The sequence below is a fragment of the Trichoplax adhaerens genome, genomic scaffold (genome assembly GCF_000150275.1).
Source record: "Trichoplax adhaerens TRIADscaffold_19 genomic scaffold, whole genome shotgun sequence".
Lineage (NCBI taxonomy): Eukaryota > Metazoa > Placozoa > Uniplacotomia > Trichoplacea > Trichoplacidae > Trichoplax > Trichoplax adhaerens.
Genome location: NW_002060961.1, coordinates 1,263,446 through 1,281,187, shown reverse-complemented (window position 1 = coordinate 1,281,187; position 17,742 = coordinate 1,263,446). Strand labels below are relative to the sequence as shown.

Here is a 17,742-nt window from a genome sequence, read left to right as displayed (position 1 = left end):
GTTATCGAAAAGTTGTGCAGTCGTCGATAGAGGGTGTAATAGCTTTATTAATGATCCTGTCCGCATGAATTCATTTTGACAGGCAAAACGAAAAACCCTATACATTCTTTCTGAACTTAGCCGATAGTGGAACATGATGACTTACCAATGATCAAGAAAATAATCAGTAGCGCTTTTATTCGAAAATAGTTTCCGTCCAAAGATGAGTAATTCGTTGCAAAGTCTTTCCTTTCTTTAGCTTGGAAATGAATGCAATTTCGATCTGCCCAACGATTGAAAGCAAAAAGAATAACATCCAGTCAAAATGATTGCCCTATTACCCCTTACATTCAAAAGTCAACTTGGGTCAAATTTATAAACAATACGTAACTAGAAACTGTCGGATCATCGATCTAGACTAAATTATTGGTACAATATGGTAATCATGATCCTTGATGTAAATGTTCTGTTATTCTAGCACCTAACCTTTGCCACTATTTTTCTTGTATATATACCTTCAACTGAAGCCTTCCGCTGCTTTGCTGTAATAGTATCCTTGTAAGGAGGACGATCCAATCTCCGCGTAAAACAAGCAGCCTTTGCCGGTATCATAGTAACTTTAATTATATCGAAAATTATTGAAGGCGTGCAAAGGTGATATCATTCAGTGAAATCAATTGCTATCATCACATTACCCTAAATTACATTCAAGGATCTCTAGAGAATTTGAGCAAAAGTAATTTCATAAGCATGTTATTTATTATTATTCTAGTAAGGTCAAATGATATTAATGCAGGACCCCATACTAAGACCACCAATGGAAATTATTTATGTTAAGGAGTCATTCAAGATACTGCACATAGCGCTTGGCAAATAAATCCAGACATTGAGATTGATTCCTTTTCTTTGTTATATTTCACTAGATATCATAAATTTACTTGCAGCCTTCAAGTAGCCTTCAGCACCCAATGACAATAGTCTTTTTCATTTAAATCGAAATAAGCCAGCCATCATGACAAGATTTATAACAGTAAACTACTGTACCGGAGGGTAATAGCAATTTGCAGGAGAATAGCAATCTTTGTTCTGCATGAATGAAAAGCATGGAAATCTCTCCCTATTCAATAGCTCTATAATAGTAATACATTCACATTATTAATCAGTAATTTGTAAGATGCCAAGTGGTGCTACGTATAAATTATAAAAGTATGCAAGTAATTTCATTTCTTGACTTAAATACAAGCAACCAAGTATAACGCAATAGAACTAGAACTATGGATTATTTCATATTGATCATCTTTTCGCCATTCAGCTGAATCCAACAGCGAATGGAAACTAAAGATAGTAATAGATTATGCTGACATATATGCGTACAGTAAACCTGTAGGAGGTGAATAGCAAGTGAATGATTTATGATTTAATACGAGGCAAAATGATGGGTAAAATGCCAGTAAACAGCGAAACGTCGTCTTGTACTGTTTTGCAGTTTTTGTTTAATTAATGCTTTCACTGCAATGGTTGAAAGCTTTTCATAAGTCTTTATTTATACTACTCACCTACTTTGCAATTTAGCATGAACTACAAGTTTACAATCATCAATATGGCTTACTTGATGCAGTTATAGATTAAATACTATCTTACTGCGTTATCTATCCTTAGTACCTGTAGTGCATGGATTGTAAACCTTAGGTTTCCAATCGATAATTCAAAATTTGAGCTATTCAAATACTTTTGTAACGCATAGTACTATACATAAGAGCCTTTTCACCATATTGGCCGTAATTAAAACATATTTCATCAAGACATTCGGGTACAGTTCTACACTATATACTATCATTGAATATCCTTAGCATAGAACTGCTGAAATGTACTGAAATCGTAATATTGCAGTAGCATCCTAACATGATTATATGACCATCTGAACAGAACGAGGCATCGATATCCCAATAATATACTGTCATATCTGCCTTTTTATCTAAAATCTGGCTTTATCTACTTTGTCTAATTTAGCCAGTAGCATTCATTAATACTAACTTAATCTAATGAAAATTAAATATAGTCCTTATATATTTTTAATACGATTATACGACCATCTGAAAATGCTGAGGCATAGATAGCACAGTGACTTACTGTCACCTCTCCCTTTATATCAAATTTTACATTATCTACAATTTACAAGTTGTTACAAGTTAACCAGCTAAATCCATTAGTTAATGCTAATCTAATCTAATCTAATCTAAGTTAGATATAATCTTTATGAGGCATAGATAACGCAGTGACGTACTATACGATAGATTAAAATACGACAGCAAGCATCGTCATGTCTCCTTTTTTTTTATCAAATTTTTACATTACAACTTAACCAGCAACTTTCATTAATACGAACATAATCACGTAATCTGACGAGAGTTAAATATAGTCCTTAAGCCAATCTAATACGATTACACGATCGTCTGAACATGTCGAAAACGCAGTTCATTCTATACAGTTTGCTAGACATGATGATATGCAACAGTCCCAGGTACATGTGCTACCACATCATGCAGTGTCAAATTTACTATAGTAGTATTCGCTAGTCCATTTGCGTTCAGATTGCTGCTAAACATAAAACTACATTTCCACGATTCCACCAATAGCAATCATACGATGCCTTCATTACTTACAAAAATAACGAACAGAAACAATTATTGAGGCAACATTCCTTTTCTTCCAACACTAGCTAAAACTTTGATATCTCTTCTGACGATTTCAACACTAGCAATCACTTCCCTATCAGGAAATTTATTGGCCATGACCTTAGCAGATAAATAGACGTGCAATGATACGAACATGAAACAGAACGATATCCGAAGTCCTAGCTATCCCTACTGTTCTATTTCCAAAGCGACAATCCTAGTACCAGCATGGTCCTTTCTTTCATGGTCTCGAGACCATTATTGCTTCTTTCGATTCGCCAGCGAAGTACATTGTCGATAGACCTTTCGGAAAGATTTAAGATAATAATATTAAAGGATAAAATTTATAGCTTTAATTCGATAACGTACTTGACAACAAATATTAAAGTGTCCTCAAATATAGACAGTAATTAAATATGAGACAAACTCTATTTTTAATAAAAGGGAGTTAACAGATTTACTTGTATGGCAAGCCTTCATACTAGCAATTAAACTTGTTATCTTTCTAATCATGAAAATGATATTACTACTTCACTCAATTTACGATCCACTGTCTCTCCCAAATCAATTTAGGACTGTGCCTTACCTACTTTTCTTAATTAGATAAATGAATGTAATTCGTAATAATTACAGTAAAGGAAGTATAGGATGGAAAGTCTTCTAGACACTTGTTTCAAGGGCAGAATACCCCCAAGCTTAATTATTAGCCACATTCAAATAGTTCGATGCTATCGTATACCCATGGTAATCTTGCTTTAAATAGCTCATCAATTCATCATTATTGTTAGCCAGAAATGATTAATTGCTTATTATTATATTAGGGACCACGGGACCTTACGTTTTTCGCATTTTTGGTCCTTTCGAGAAAAGTCGTAAAGACAAAATATTTTTGAGGCTCTCGATCATGCTTTACTGGTTTTTCTTAATTATACAAATGAATAGCATTAGTAATTGTTGAATGAAAGCCAATCTAAATTTAGGTTGAAAAGTCTTTAATCAAGTCTCCTAACATCATGGGAGAATACGTTCAAACTTATCAGCCACTATGAATTAATTTCAGGTACTATCGAGTACATCTGATAATTTTTCTTAAACTGGTTTCTATTATTATGTCTTTCTTCTTCACTGGTAGACCGCCATTAGATTTTTATTCTATAATGGCTGCCAACCAGAAATAATTGATAGCTCAATACTATACCTTATTTCCTTTTCTCAATTAGCCAAAAGAATAAATTTCGTGTAGATAATAATTGGATTGAAGTAATTAGGAGGCCATACAGTAATCTAAATTGGGGGGGGGGGGCGAAAGGTCTTCTATCAAGGTTCAAATCATCATGGAAGAATACCTTCAAGCTTATTATCGGTAATTAAATAATTTTAGTTACTATCGTGCCTTTATGGAAGCCTTCCTTATGCTGGCTTCTAATATTACGATACCACTCTGTGCCAGCAGATAGGCTTCAGGCCTTCAACTCATCACTGTGGGTAGCCAGAAATGATTGATAGCTTGACGTGATGTTTGTTTATTTGTTGTTGTTTTTGTTGCTAATACTGTTATTTACTTATGCCAAAATTGCCAATAGCCTCCAAGTATAGTACTGTATAGAATTAAAATTCATCTTTATTAATGTAATCATAATAGACTGAACCTATTTTTAGGCGTACGTCATTTCAGTGTAAATGAATATATAATATAATTATAATGATAGCACATTATTATAATTAAGGTATTAAGGATATCTACAGTAATCGTATAAGAATTATTTCAAAAAAAGTATGAAATTTGCAACTCGGTAAATAATTCTATTTACAATTCTACGAAGCAAACAACCTATTACGTGTAGTGCAATGATTGTAAATATGCAAAGAAGTTATTTAGGCAATAATCAAAAAACAATTGCAACATTATTTTCTCTCTTTTATTAATGGATCCCATTAACAGAATCATTACACACATGATTGACAACTATATGACAACGTGATTAAAAATATTGTATAATCTTTCCATTTATAAAGTAAGAGATAGACTATGGCTAGTCAATCTAATTCGATGGATTAAATAGACGATGATGAAGTATTTTAGTTACGCTCCTTGATATAGCCGATCACACCAATTCGAAATTTATAGACAATTAGAATCTCATTACATCTTTATACAAAGATAATATAACTACAGTTCTACTCCAGCCGCGTACAACTACTAAACACTTCTAGAACGAGCTACTAGAATAATCGAAGCAGCCAGCTTATGTATTTTGCATAGCACTCGGAGCTACAATCGGCATAACAACATTCTACTGTATTTTATACAAATTTAAATTATTATTAATTAATAACAACATTTTACGGTGCACCATCATTAATCCAATACGGATACAGCTACAGTATTTGTGTAGACATTATTTCTGCTATTTAGAGTACTTGAATTACAGTTCTATGTTTACCTCTAACCTTAACCTTAATAGTACCTCGACACGCAACTGTACATACTCAGTAGTACTCTAGCATAGGATCTTCCACTACAGTCTACATTCATAAGCTACTAAAGTATACCCGAAGATAAATATAGAAATTCACGCTATCATGATCATACGGAATATGGCTAATAGTCTACAATCTCAATAATAAGTTACGTCACAAACTCCTAATTCCTAATCAAGCCGGACCTACTTAATAGTTCAGCCATTCTAGCGTAGTAATATACATATAAGATCCAAGTAGTTAAATTCAGTGGCCAACAACCAAATTCTCTAAATTTCTATTAAGCTTAAAATTTGTTAGCAAATTGACCAGTCGTTCTTATGCAGCAATAATGATGGCACACAATTTCAAATTTTAAGGCTATTTAATATTACATGCTATGACCGTGTCATTTTTTAATTATTCTAGTGCATTACTCTAGAATGTGCCTTCTCTAATTTATGCAAGGATAAAGAGCATTTTTATTGCTTCTTTGAGAATCTCTTATAAAATATAATTTTTATATTATTTGCTCACCTCCATTCTAAGCTCTATCTTCATTTATTCCTCATATATACGTAACTAAAATCTAACACAATAACTGCTTTGATTGACAACGTAAATTTACGTCAGAGCTGGAATGTAAGGCTCTATAGTAATGTATTATAAACTCTCGGCTGAACCTCTAATAGAGGTAAATAATCATCCATGATAGAAACAAGTTCCTAATTGTCTCATTTAGTTAGACAATCAAGGTATCATAGTACTACTTTCTTCATAATAAATGGTCAAACTTAAAATCAAGTAGATTTACAACGCTATTTTGTATTATATAAATTTGATTAGTTCCCTAGTTAAGGTCAACAATATTTTCAGGCATGTCACGGCGTTAAAGACTAGCATTAAGTAGAAGTTCATGATTTATAGCTTGCTATTAGGTTACAGATTATAACAAAACATATATATTTCATTTTCTCGTAAGAGCAAGTGAATTAGTGTAATGATTTCGGTCTAATTACAATAGTTATGTGTTCGGAAATTCAGTAATAGTACAGTGTAGAACTGTACTGTATGTCTTAATAAAGTAAGTGTCGATTATATTATTAGGGTTTAGAGCTCATGTACTGGTATCTACATACATAATTTATAACAGAGCTCAAACGTTAGATCTAGTTCTGATCATGGTGGCCTCATATTAAATACATCTCTATCAATTTAAGGTACAGCTTAAAATCATACAGACTTAGGACTCGGCATAAATGATAGTCATGCCATTTATTAGTATTAATTCCCATGTATGTAAACTCTGTAACTGCTTAAAAATATGGTTAGAAAGCTCAAGAGCGAATTACTTTTGTTTGCTGAGAAGAGAGTTTGTTAATTTATCATTTATGCGTAAGAAGAAGGTCTATATCGCTGTTATCGTAAAAGTTAAAGAAAAAATTCAAAGTTACCACAGAGAGCTAATCTTGACAGGTAATTCGGGATAGAAGAAGACCGAGAAATATCTCCGGTTATCTTTGTAGTAGAAATGTGTTGGTATGAGTGACCAGCCATAATCGCCATATTTCCTGCTTGAGCTATTGTGCCTTCTAATTTATGAGTAATACCAAATTCTTAAAATATAACCTCAACTATGTGATTGATTGATTTCTAATCCAGTGTGACGATATTTTGTTACATATTTGGGTAACATATTCACTATTTGTTAGCCTCCACTTGCAATAATAAGGTTTTTAAAGCACCAATTAAAACAGAAAGGAATTCTAGAAATTAGCTGCAATACTATTATAAAGTAATTAGATGGTATCTTTCTAACATGCAATACTCTGCACTGCACCTATGCAACCTTTTAAACTAATTAATTACGATATTTATGGAAAATGTACTAAAACTGACTTGTATGACATGATTAATTAATTTAATTATTTAATAAATATGCACCTACTTGATTATTGCGCATAAACCTTCTCATCGGCTAAAGAATTACGAAAGTCAATCATTGCAACAGAGTAAGGTTAAAATTATTACAGTATGTTGCACCGTAAAATACAAGACAGATTATCAATAATTATTAAACAATCCTATAGTATAAAATGCAAAGTATGAAACTATATCGATTACTTTCCTTGATGCACTGATATCATACTGAAAAAAATATTTCGAATCAAACATATTCCAAGTTAAAACTCTTTTCTATTTATATCATACTTAAAATGTCTCGCCTGAAATCCAACTTGAGTTATAAGCAGAAAAGGCTCATTTGTCAATATTCGGTGCAAAATCCCACATTACAACAAAAAGAAATTGGAGAATGGGCAAGAAGAAGGTTCTCCCTACCTTATAGGCCATGTCAAGGAACAATCTCACGAATGTTAAAGAAGAAAGATATTTACCTTAATGACCATGAGGGTATGATTGGCAACAGGCGGAAAACTCGAGCGGGAGGCAAAAGTGATCAACTTGATCAGCAGTTGGCAAATTGGGTGAAGCAATGCGCAAGTCGTGGGATCTTACTCACTGATGACTTAATTAAAAATAAAGGTAGACTACTAGCAGATTCCCTTAATATTACCAATTTAGCCTTTTCCAATGGATGGTTGTACTGCTTTAAAAAAAGACATGGAATCAAATTACGAAAATTAAATAATGGATCTGCATTTCCAATTCTATCACCAGTAGAAGATAATCCAGAATTTGCGCAGATTATTAGCCGTTATGAACTACAAGATATCTACAATATGGATGAAACAGGTTTATTTTATCAAATAACTCCTGATCAGGCACATTTTCTTAAGCTTGATGATAAAGAACGTAAAGGAAAGACAAAATTAACCATCGCTCTAACCGTAAATGCTGACGGTACCGATAAATTACTTCCTCTTGTTATTGGATGTTCCCAGAAGCCTCGTTGCTTCCGAAAGAAATCAGCTGAGCAATTCGGCTTCAAGTATAGATCTAATGCTAAAGCATGGATGACTACATCGATATTTACTGAATGGCTAATGGAAATAAATGATCATTTTAAACGTCAAAATAGACATGCATTACTGATAGTAGATAACTCTCCATCACATAAATATGATGAAACGCTATTAAGCCATGTCAAGATTTTGATCCTTTCTTCTAATACACCAGCTAAATATCAGCCAATGGAGTGTGGTATTATGACTAATTTTAGAAAGCATTACCGCTGCTTACAGGTAACAAATGCTCTAGAAAGAGATAAAGATGGCGACGTAGATATCTATAAAGTCGATCAATTATCGGCCATGAAATGGATTAAGGATGCATGGGATGAGGTTAATCCTGAAGTAATTGCTGAGAGTTTTCGTAATTCTAATATACTTTCTGTAGGATACTTCAGTTCTGTCCAGAAACTACCAGAGATCAAAGATAATGACTTTAATTTTTTATTACCAAATGTAAGTTTTCGAGAAACATTAGATATGTCTAGTCATATTACCCATCCTGCTGAAAATCAAGGAATGCATTATGATGGGATAAAGGGGGAATTTATAAGTCACAGCAAGATTAATGAAGATAGTGTAGAACAATCAATATTCTCTTCTAGTGCAATAACTAACCATCCTACAGTTCTTTTACAGTCAATTAAAATAGTTATTGATCATCTAAATCTCACGGATCCTGAACAAGCATATTTGCTCCCTGGATTACGTAAAATGCAAGAACAAATTCAAGAAAATAATGTTAGCTTGGAGGCCTTAAAGCCAATTTCCGCAACCTCTATTTTATCCGATATCAAGGAAATGCTTACAAAGTGTAACCTGTGATTGATAATATTTCACATTGCATAAAGTAGTACATTCGTCACCTGATAAAGTAAGGTAAATATAACAATATAACGATGTTAACTAAAATCTTGAGTAATTACCTAGTCTTCTTATCAGATTTTTGTAAGTACTATAATCGTAAAATTAGATCTGTTTGCAATGATACTTTATGCATGTCAAGCGATGATAAAACTTGCCTCTTTCAAATTCGGGTGCAGCTTTATTATAAAACCTTGAATTTGCATTTGCACCACGTATAAACTCGAGTTTATCGGCATATTAATGCAATATAGGCTATTTCATAGCTGCTATTCAAGAATCGGCGGTATAATGTTCATTATTGATAATGATAGCTGCTGCGTTCATGTATTAGCAGCAAGAGTAGGTTTATGAAATTACCTGGAACTTGTATAGCTTAAAAGTGACGCTATTTTCATAGTGTTGTACTAATACTGGTTCTGAATAGCTTTGATGAAATTTATTGATCTTGAAAAATTGATTCTAATTTTTTTGAAAGGACAGATATGCAGCACTTTAACACTCACTGGCGAATTGGGATTATTTTCTTCAATTAATATCTGTATTTGTTGATTTTTAGCACTTGTCAGGTTATATTCCAGATAGATAAAATTTACTGTAAACTATAACTTTGAGCTAAATTGAGCATATTCTCTACCGATAATTAATTATCTAAATTAGAGAGAATTATTGGATAGCTTAACGTCATGTAAATAAGCTGTAACTTTCCTAACTTGAGTACTCAATACTAGATCAAGCCAATGTATCCTATAAATTAGATGGCTAGAGCGACATAACATGTAGAAAACTTGCCGTGCAGCTATTTCTTCGAAGAAAAGACTCGAATATTAAATTTAAAGAATTTTGACAGAACAGTTACACGAGTTGAATTTCTGTAAATGTAATAAAGATGTCGCGAACGTTTAGTGTAGCGGAATTCACTGCGAATAAATCATAGCTAGGTCCGTCAGTTGCTTATCATTACATATCAGCAAATGTTTTGGTTTTCAAAATTGAAACGAAAAAACTTAGTAAACCCGCGAAATATTATTTAATTTCTTTACGTAAAAGGCCGTTATTGCTTTTCTAGTCAAAATAGAAGTAATAACCATGTAAAATGAGAATCATACTAGAAAAATCATCTAAGTAGATAAAAAATTTGAAATTCTAATAAACGAATAATTAGATCCCTCAAGGTTTCGGCTGCATGGTTTAAACCTTTGCAAATTTAAATCAAAATTATTAATTTATATGCCAGATTGTTTGGACTTGCCACTGTCTCGATTTCTTAAATATACAACATTTTATTCAAATAAGAATTCAACTTGTAGGGCTTATTCTACGAGAAAATTATGATAATATACACATACGTACGAGTTAGACCTAGATATATCTTACTCAAGCCAAGAAAAGCATACAAGAACTAAGCTAGTGTAATTCGCTAAAAAGTTTTGCTAAAGCTTGAAGATTTCGCTTGATTCAGAAGACTTCAAGTCTCCATACCGCTCAAGAAATAACTGATTTACAATTGAAAGTTCGGATATACTGTAACCATATATTTATCTAAGACCGATAAATAACTTTCAAAACTATCGGAGAATTTTCTTTCAAGGTATTCTCCCGTTGTTGAGCTTGGCAATCGTCTAACTCAAAATCCGAGTTATTAAAATTGAGCAAATCTCTAACATGACATAAGATCAGCAATCATGAAATATGTTATAAGTATAATAGACTATTCTACTTGTTAATGCTACCATAATTCAATTACTACTGTAATAAGCTGAAATTACTACACCCATTTAAATCGAATAGGATCTGGAATTAGGGATGCTATGGTATATAGAAACAATAGAGAATCTTTATTTACGATACGCACTAAATAGAATATTTTAGCAATATCTTCAATCCTATTTCATTTATGCTAGACGAACTTGCTATAATTCAATAAAGTTCCGTATTGCTTTATTCCCATTTCAATAAAGCCCTCATTTTGTAATTAATTAATAGTTAATAACGATACAAGAAGTATTCTAAGCAATATAGGCAGAGGAACATAATCCCTAAATTAATTAGAATATTATATAAATTTCACTATTGAAGCTGATAGTTAAAGCTTTTTGACCGAATTGATTTACTTTAGGTACAATTGGTCCTATTGTAATTAATTTTTAGTATTATACACGCCACTACCCGTTTAACATCACATTTATTTCAATTTATTATTGAAATGAGAACTGCATATACTTATAAAAAACAAGTCTAAAAATTTAAATAAAGATCTATTAAAAGGCATTTTATACAACTCAGTAGCATTTAAAATCACCAAACTCTAGACCAATGTTTACTAACCGAAACCTGCAGTACTAATATAAAGAATTACTATCAAGCCTAGTCAGTTTAATAACACATCGTTCTTCTGTATACACTTTAACTTAAGATTCAAAATAAATTACTCATTCACATACAATTCACTAATTCATCTTTCACTTAATCGATTCATTTTATTCAAATACGATAAAAAAATGAATTCTGAATTTAGCATAATTAATGAGACTCTGTCGGCAGTAAACACTGTGTCTCTGTGAACTTAATATAGTGTTTTGATAAACAAATCGTCTACCACATATAAAGTAACCTAATTAGCTTGAATTTAATTAGTTCATTAAATTACACGTAGCTTATTTATCCCGTTAAATAGCATACCAAAATAATCAGATTTCTGGCACGAGTAAACATCAATAAGCTCAGTTGGTTCCATTAGACATCCAGCTTAATCACCTTTCAGTTAAGATAATTCATCAAGTAACATTTATATTCTTATTACAACTCTAAATTTTGTAACAAGGAAAAATTAAAACTACTACAAAAATTAAACACTACCGGTCGCTGTCTAGTTTGTCTCCCTGAAACCTCTCTATAGTACGACTCTAAATATTGACGATCTTCTATCAGCAAAGGAATAGTAATTCTTCTAGTCTCTTTTTAGATGAACTAAAGCTAAAAGTTACTAAAATGTCTGCCAATTGATAGTTCATCTACATAAGCTTGAGCTATAGCGATATTATCAATAATTAGATATTATTATTAAACGATACACTTAGCTATCAAAACATGTAAGACTTCATAGATAAATTAATATCAAAAGGTTTCAACATAAGTAATCTTACGAAAACTATTTTACGGCTATTAAGCTTAAAGTTACTCCGCGACATTCCTGTATAAATTAAATAATGAATGTACCGTACTTGCAAATTAATGCAACTCTGTCAGAAGCTACGTAAGCTTAAAATGTTAAAAAATAAGATTATTTATTTTCAAAAAAAGTTATCTAATTAGCTTTAGCTGAATTAATTGATTAGAGTAATAGATAATCTAGCTCTTACTTATGCAAAGCCTGCAACAGATTAATGAAGACGATTAGGCTACTTTAATAGAAATGAACAATTTATCCCTTTAATTTTCATTTCTATTAAAGTAGCCAAATCGTCTTCGGCCTACTTAGCTACGAAAGTAAATGTCTAATCTTGTACTCCCATATCTTCATTACCATACTGCGTACTATTCTTTCTATATGATGCAAGTTACTTAAACATAATAAATAGGATTCAAATATAGTTCAATTTTCTTAAGCTAATACATTATCTTTCGACCTGATTATGTATTTTCAAACTTCACATAAAACACATAGTCAGAAAGCTTATAAAATTTATCGGGCCCTAAAGAAGTAGATGCTTATTTTGCTTATTCGAATCAAAGTAATAAAGGTTTCTGTAATCGCAAGTAATTGATTGAGGTAAAATTAAAGTAATTATAATCAGATTAATTCAATAATTCTATAATTTTAATTATTGTGAGACTGTAAGAGCTTTATCCGAAGCTAATCAATAGAATAGCGATGACTGTTATTTTGAACACTGACGTATTTATTTACATATAAATCTAATCTTTTCCATGCTTTTACCTAATATTATGACATTAACATGGTTATAAATATCATCTTAGACCTCTGTTATTCTCAGTTAGTATTATATCAACGCAGGAACAAAAAGATAAAGTTATTACTTCTTTTAAGTAATAAAGTCAAGAGTACACTATTTAAAATCGCTATCAAAATAGCTAACCGTAGCAGCATAAATTTGTTTGAAACTGATTATTATAGAGGTTCTTTGATTTGCTATTCTGCTGTAAAATACTGTACGACGTCATCAATAATGCCAAGGAGGTGAGAAAAAGGACATAAATTTTAATATAATGAATGTCTTTATTCACTTTATTCAAAGAGATCATAGTAATCATAATAGCCTTCAAGCACTAATAAATATGTTAAGAAGAGAATTTCAACCGTCAAAGTAATTAATCTAAATAAAATGAGTTTCTATTACAACTAGATTATAGCCATGTTACCGTTAAAAGAGCTTCAATTTGGAGCGATATATTTATTACTGTTATCCTTTGACAAACTGATAACACCATAGGATAGAATTAAATACTGGTATAATTAAAGATAAAGTATACAGATATTGCCCTTAGACAATCTGTTTCTTAAAATCAGCCATAGAAATAAGATTTTGTGTAATATAAGACTATTAAGTCTAGTAAAAATTTCTGCCATAACTAGCTTCTATGTAATTAATGACATTTAAACTTTATAAAGTATTCAAAAATTTCCCAAATAATAAATTTATGGTCATAACATTTTTGCCTTTTAGTAAATACTTCAGTCCTTCTGAATCATGGATGTAATGTAGTAGAATAAGTACTATTTAGGTTCATTAACCGTCTAGCTATATTATTTTTACATCATCAATGACTTTAATTAGCGTCATATAAATTAACATAAATTATCTTTAATTATATAACAATGATATAAAAAATTCACGATGTCATGTTTACCCCTGATCATTTCTGTTGATAGTGAAAATATAATCAATCTTCTTTTATTCTTGGGAAATAGTAATAAGAATTACTATTACCGTGGTTAATTAATTTTGCGTATATAATAATTACGTTATGAAATAAATAACTATCTCGCATCACACACATTAATTTGAAGTTCATTCTGTAAGGGGATAAATCAAGAATATCGAAAGAGTCCTATAAAATCAAATCTTGGCCGCTTCAGTTTGTAACAGGAATACCTTCATCATGTATTTCCTATCCAATGACAATATAAGAAGAATAGATTATTATGGTTAATAACTTATTCAGACATATGTTCTTCTATAATTTACACCGCTTAACTTAGACCAAAATATTCGAATCATTTGTTTCATCATAAAGCAAAAGTCTGGATGAACCATGTTACAAAAATTAAATTTCGATCATCTGTCGATAATAAGAACACTTTTTATCGTATCTCTTCTTTCCAATCAAAATGATATCGTAAGATAGATTATTACAGCTGATTAAGAAATTATATTTATATTATAGAAATTTTGTTGCTTTACACAGTGTGCAGAACAAGTTCAATTATCCTTTAACATATATATTTCCTACTTAATTGCAATCAAGAACTATTATAATTAGCAGTACGTACATTATTTTGAAAATGCATCCATACGATATAAATCAACATCATTTAAAGCAAGTCATGTAATCATAATATATATATTGATTATTGCTATTGATAGTAAAAGTATTTTCATTGACTTTTACCCAACGATAAGACATCAGTTAGTATGATTAGCATGATTAATTAAGTGTGCATAGATATAATTCTTACATAATCAATAACTTTAATTTAGTAACAATTTTCTCCGAACGAATATCTTCAAGTCTTTCTTTGAAAGGGTAAAACAATCATTTCTAAAGTAAATCGTGCTATAACCTCATTGAATTATTGACAACATAACCTACGGGCATACATATTATCAAATTTTTAAACTATAGAGGGCAAAAAATTATCGTTTTAGAACATTAAATTCTAATTAATTATCTTCATTCATTATATCTAGATAATAATATAAACAATACCTTTGGGCAAAACAAAAATGCGAAACTACATCACCCTTTCCGGCCTAATAATGCTAGATATACTAATAATCAATGTAAAATTACAGTCTATTTGATGAAACATTTGCACTATCTCTAGCACAATACTATGACATCACAATTTATAAACATCAGGAAATGACTAATATATGCTATATGGGTCAAAATTTGAAAAAGCCTAAAAATAAATAGAATGAAATGGTCGATTGAAATTTCGATTACTTCTAAAAAAATTTTTGATAAGACTATGATGAACAGGAAAGATCAAATCATTGATAGAAATTTGACAAAGCCTTTCCATTATGGCTATTCATATAAGGCAATACGAGTGTATGATATTTTCATCACTAAATTCATGAATAATAGTCACTCTTCGATTTACTACACAACTTAATTAAATAATTCATCGATGTCACCTTACGACCTGGTACGTATTTAAATAAGTTTTCAATAGTCCGGCTATAACACTATTATCTATTGAACGGACAAGTACGTCGATCAATTTATCATCTTAGAGTACAAATTCACTTTCCAAATCATTTTAATTATTAAAATGACTATTTACAAGCTTCGAAACCCCGTTGAAATTAATAAGCCGTTGCAGTTTTAAACTTCGAGATCTTAGCACTGCCTATAAATGACTATAATGATTCTGAGTAGAGATATGACAATAATTAAATAATGCGTTACTAGAAGTTAAAGCAAACATGAAAAATTATTTAATTATTTACCCTAGTTACGTTTTATATGTGTGGAATGAAACTAATTTTACTGTTGAAGTAATAACAACAACGAATTTTCCATCTTACGATATAAACAATCTATTAAACGTGATCATTTCCGATTAACTTAGCCGTAGAATCAATCGGATATGAATCCTATAATTCATCTTGAAAACATAACTGTTTCCGGATTGAAATATTATTATTATTGAATGATTTTATACTAGATCGGTGAATATGTTTAGTCTAAAGGATCAACAAGGTTAAAAAACTTTTTTATCATGATCCACTAAAACACTAACAAATATCTCTTTACCTTCCTCTTATCGCTAATACAGTGTTAATTTATGTATCATACGAGATACAAATTATAAATTTAGTAGTCGTTAAATTTCTGTTAGTTAAACTGACTGCATTGCCTAATAACCCTTATGACTTTGTGAAATCTGTGCTATAAATCATTATTTCATAATAGCATATTCCTTAATCGAAATTTAGTTTTAGTACTAATGAATATTTTAAGGATAACTTAGCAACCACCAGATCATGTTTCAATCAGAATGAATTTATAACTATTTTGGACTATTTGTTGTTTCTAACCACGTCGAGACAGTAGAATAAATCATATCGTCTTCACAGGCGATTAAGAATAGAACCGATTATTTAGCCGAGATTGTTCTCAAAACGATTATTTTATACTGGACTTCCGTTTTACTCTGTCCAATTTGTAATTATTATTAATTCAAAATCGGTAAGTGAAGGTATAATCTACCCTTGTCGCTGAATTGATATCCATATTATTTACAAGGGATCTATTTCAATATAAAATTTCTATTTTATGCCTCATCATCCCCATACTTAATAAAATAAAAGTATCCTCGAGTAGCCCTTGAATGGTGCCCATTTTATTCAAAAAGGACTCCTAGATCATAGCCAGTCATATCAGCATAGCAATATGGACAAGCTATAGATGATCCACTTAAATAATTTGGTTTTATTATTATTGTTTAGTTGAATAACATCAATTGCAGCTTTGAATGTTTAGAATAGAATTTCATGTCGTCGTGGTTATAATAGAAATGGATTGAATCTATTTTATTTCTTATTAGCATCCACCTCCTGTGTCTTGTATCTCCTCCCATCATCATGATGGTAGTCCCGTTATGAATAACTTATTGGTAACCTTTATCATCGTCATCATTCAGATCTACTCTATTTGTATCAGGTGTAGAGCTTTATTCGTTATCAATAGATTGAATTGATTGGCCTACAGTAAACAAATCAAATAGTTACTATTGATGACAACATGATGAACAAAATAACTTGACAATAAATTAATTCTAAGCTATTCTAATAGGAAAAACATCAAACAATTCTACGTCCCTTATTACTCTATATCCAATTGACCAGGTGGAAAGAAGAAAAAATTCATCCTGCTAACTCATTCTTTCACCGCTTTAAGTAGACAACAGCGTCTCTAAAAATATTAACATTTTAAAATTGCCTACTACAAAACAACGATATAATACTGCCTGCTGTTTTTTTTCCTTCTATATTTGATGTTAACTTGCTCTAATATGCAACTCCCTTAGACAATTCCAATTTATCCCTAAGGTAATCAACTCTGATAATTGCAATCGTAATCCTATCCAATCGACAGTAATTTCTGTCTGATTTTTCCGGCTTCATCGTTAAATCTTGGTAAGGACAGAAATATTATAATATAAGGAAGATAGAAGTAAAAATTGTTTTTCTAATCGTATTCAACATCATAACTTGATTGATAAAATCCAACTTGAACATCTCACTTTGTTAGTAGAAAGGAATACTTTTTCTTGTAGCAAGGTCTAACCTTCTTGACGCTAGTCTTAGATATATACTGTCCAAGGTTTGCAGATACTCATTCAAAATTATAGAAGATTCTTTCGGTAGTAGGACACTTTAATTCTTCTATCGTGCCCACAAACAACCATTAAACTTTTACGATATACTTAAATCATATGCTATATTTACTGCAGATATCAAATTTGACGTAACTGTCCATTTTGTTATTCCATTTTGATGAGTTGATAGGTTTCTAACCGCAAGCTTTGATATTAGTGT

At 31.0% G+C, this 17,742-nt stretch overlaps 1 protein-coding gene across 1 annotated transcript; it reads left to right on the top strand.

Moving 5' to 3' along the window:
• Nucleotides 1–7,699: 7,699 nt before the first annotated feature.
• TRIADDRAFT_5525 (uncharacterized protein) lies at nucleotides 7,700–8,461 on the top strand (the record flags this gene model as incomplete). Its single annotated transcript, XM_002116991.1, has 1 exon — nucleotides 7,700–8,461. A coding segment is annotated over one exon (762 nt), but the record flags the coding sequence as incomplete, so codon positions are not given.
• Nucleotides 8,462–17,742: the final 9,281 nt, after the last annotated feature.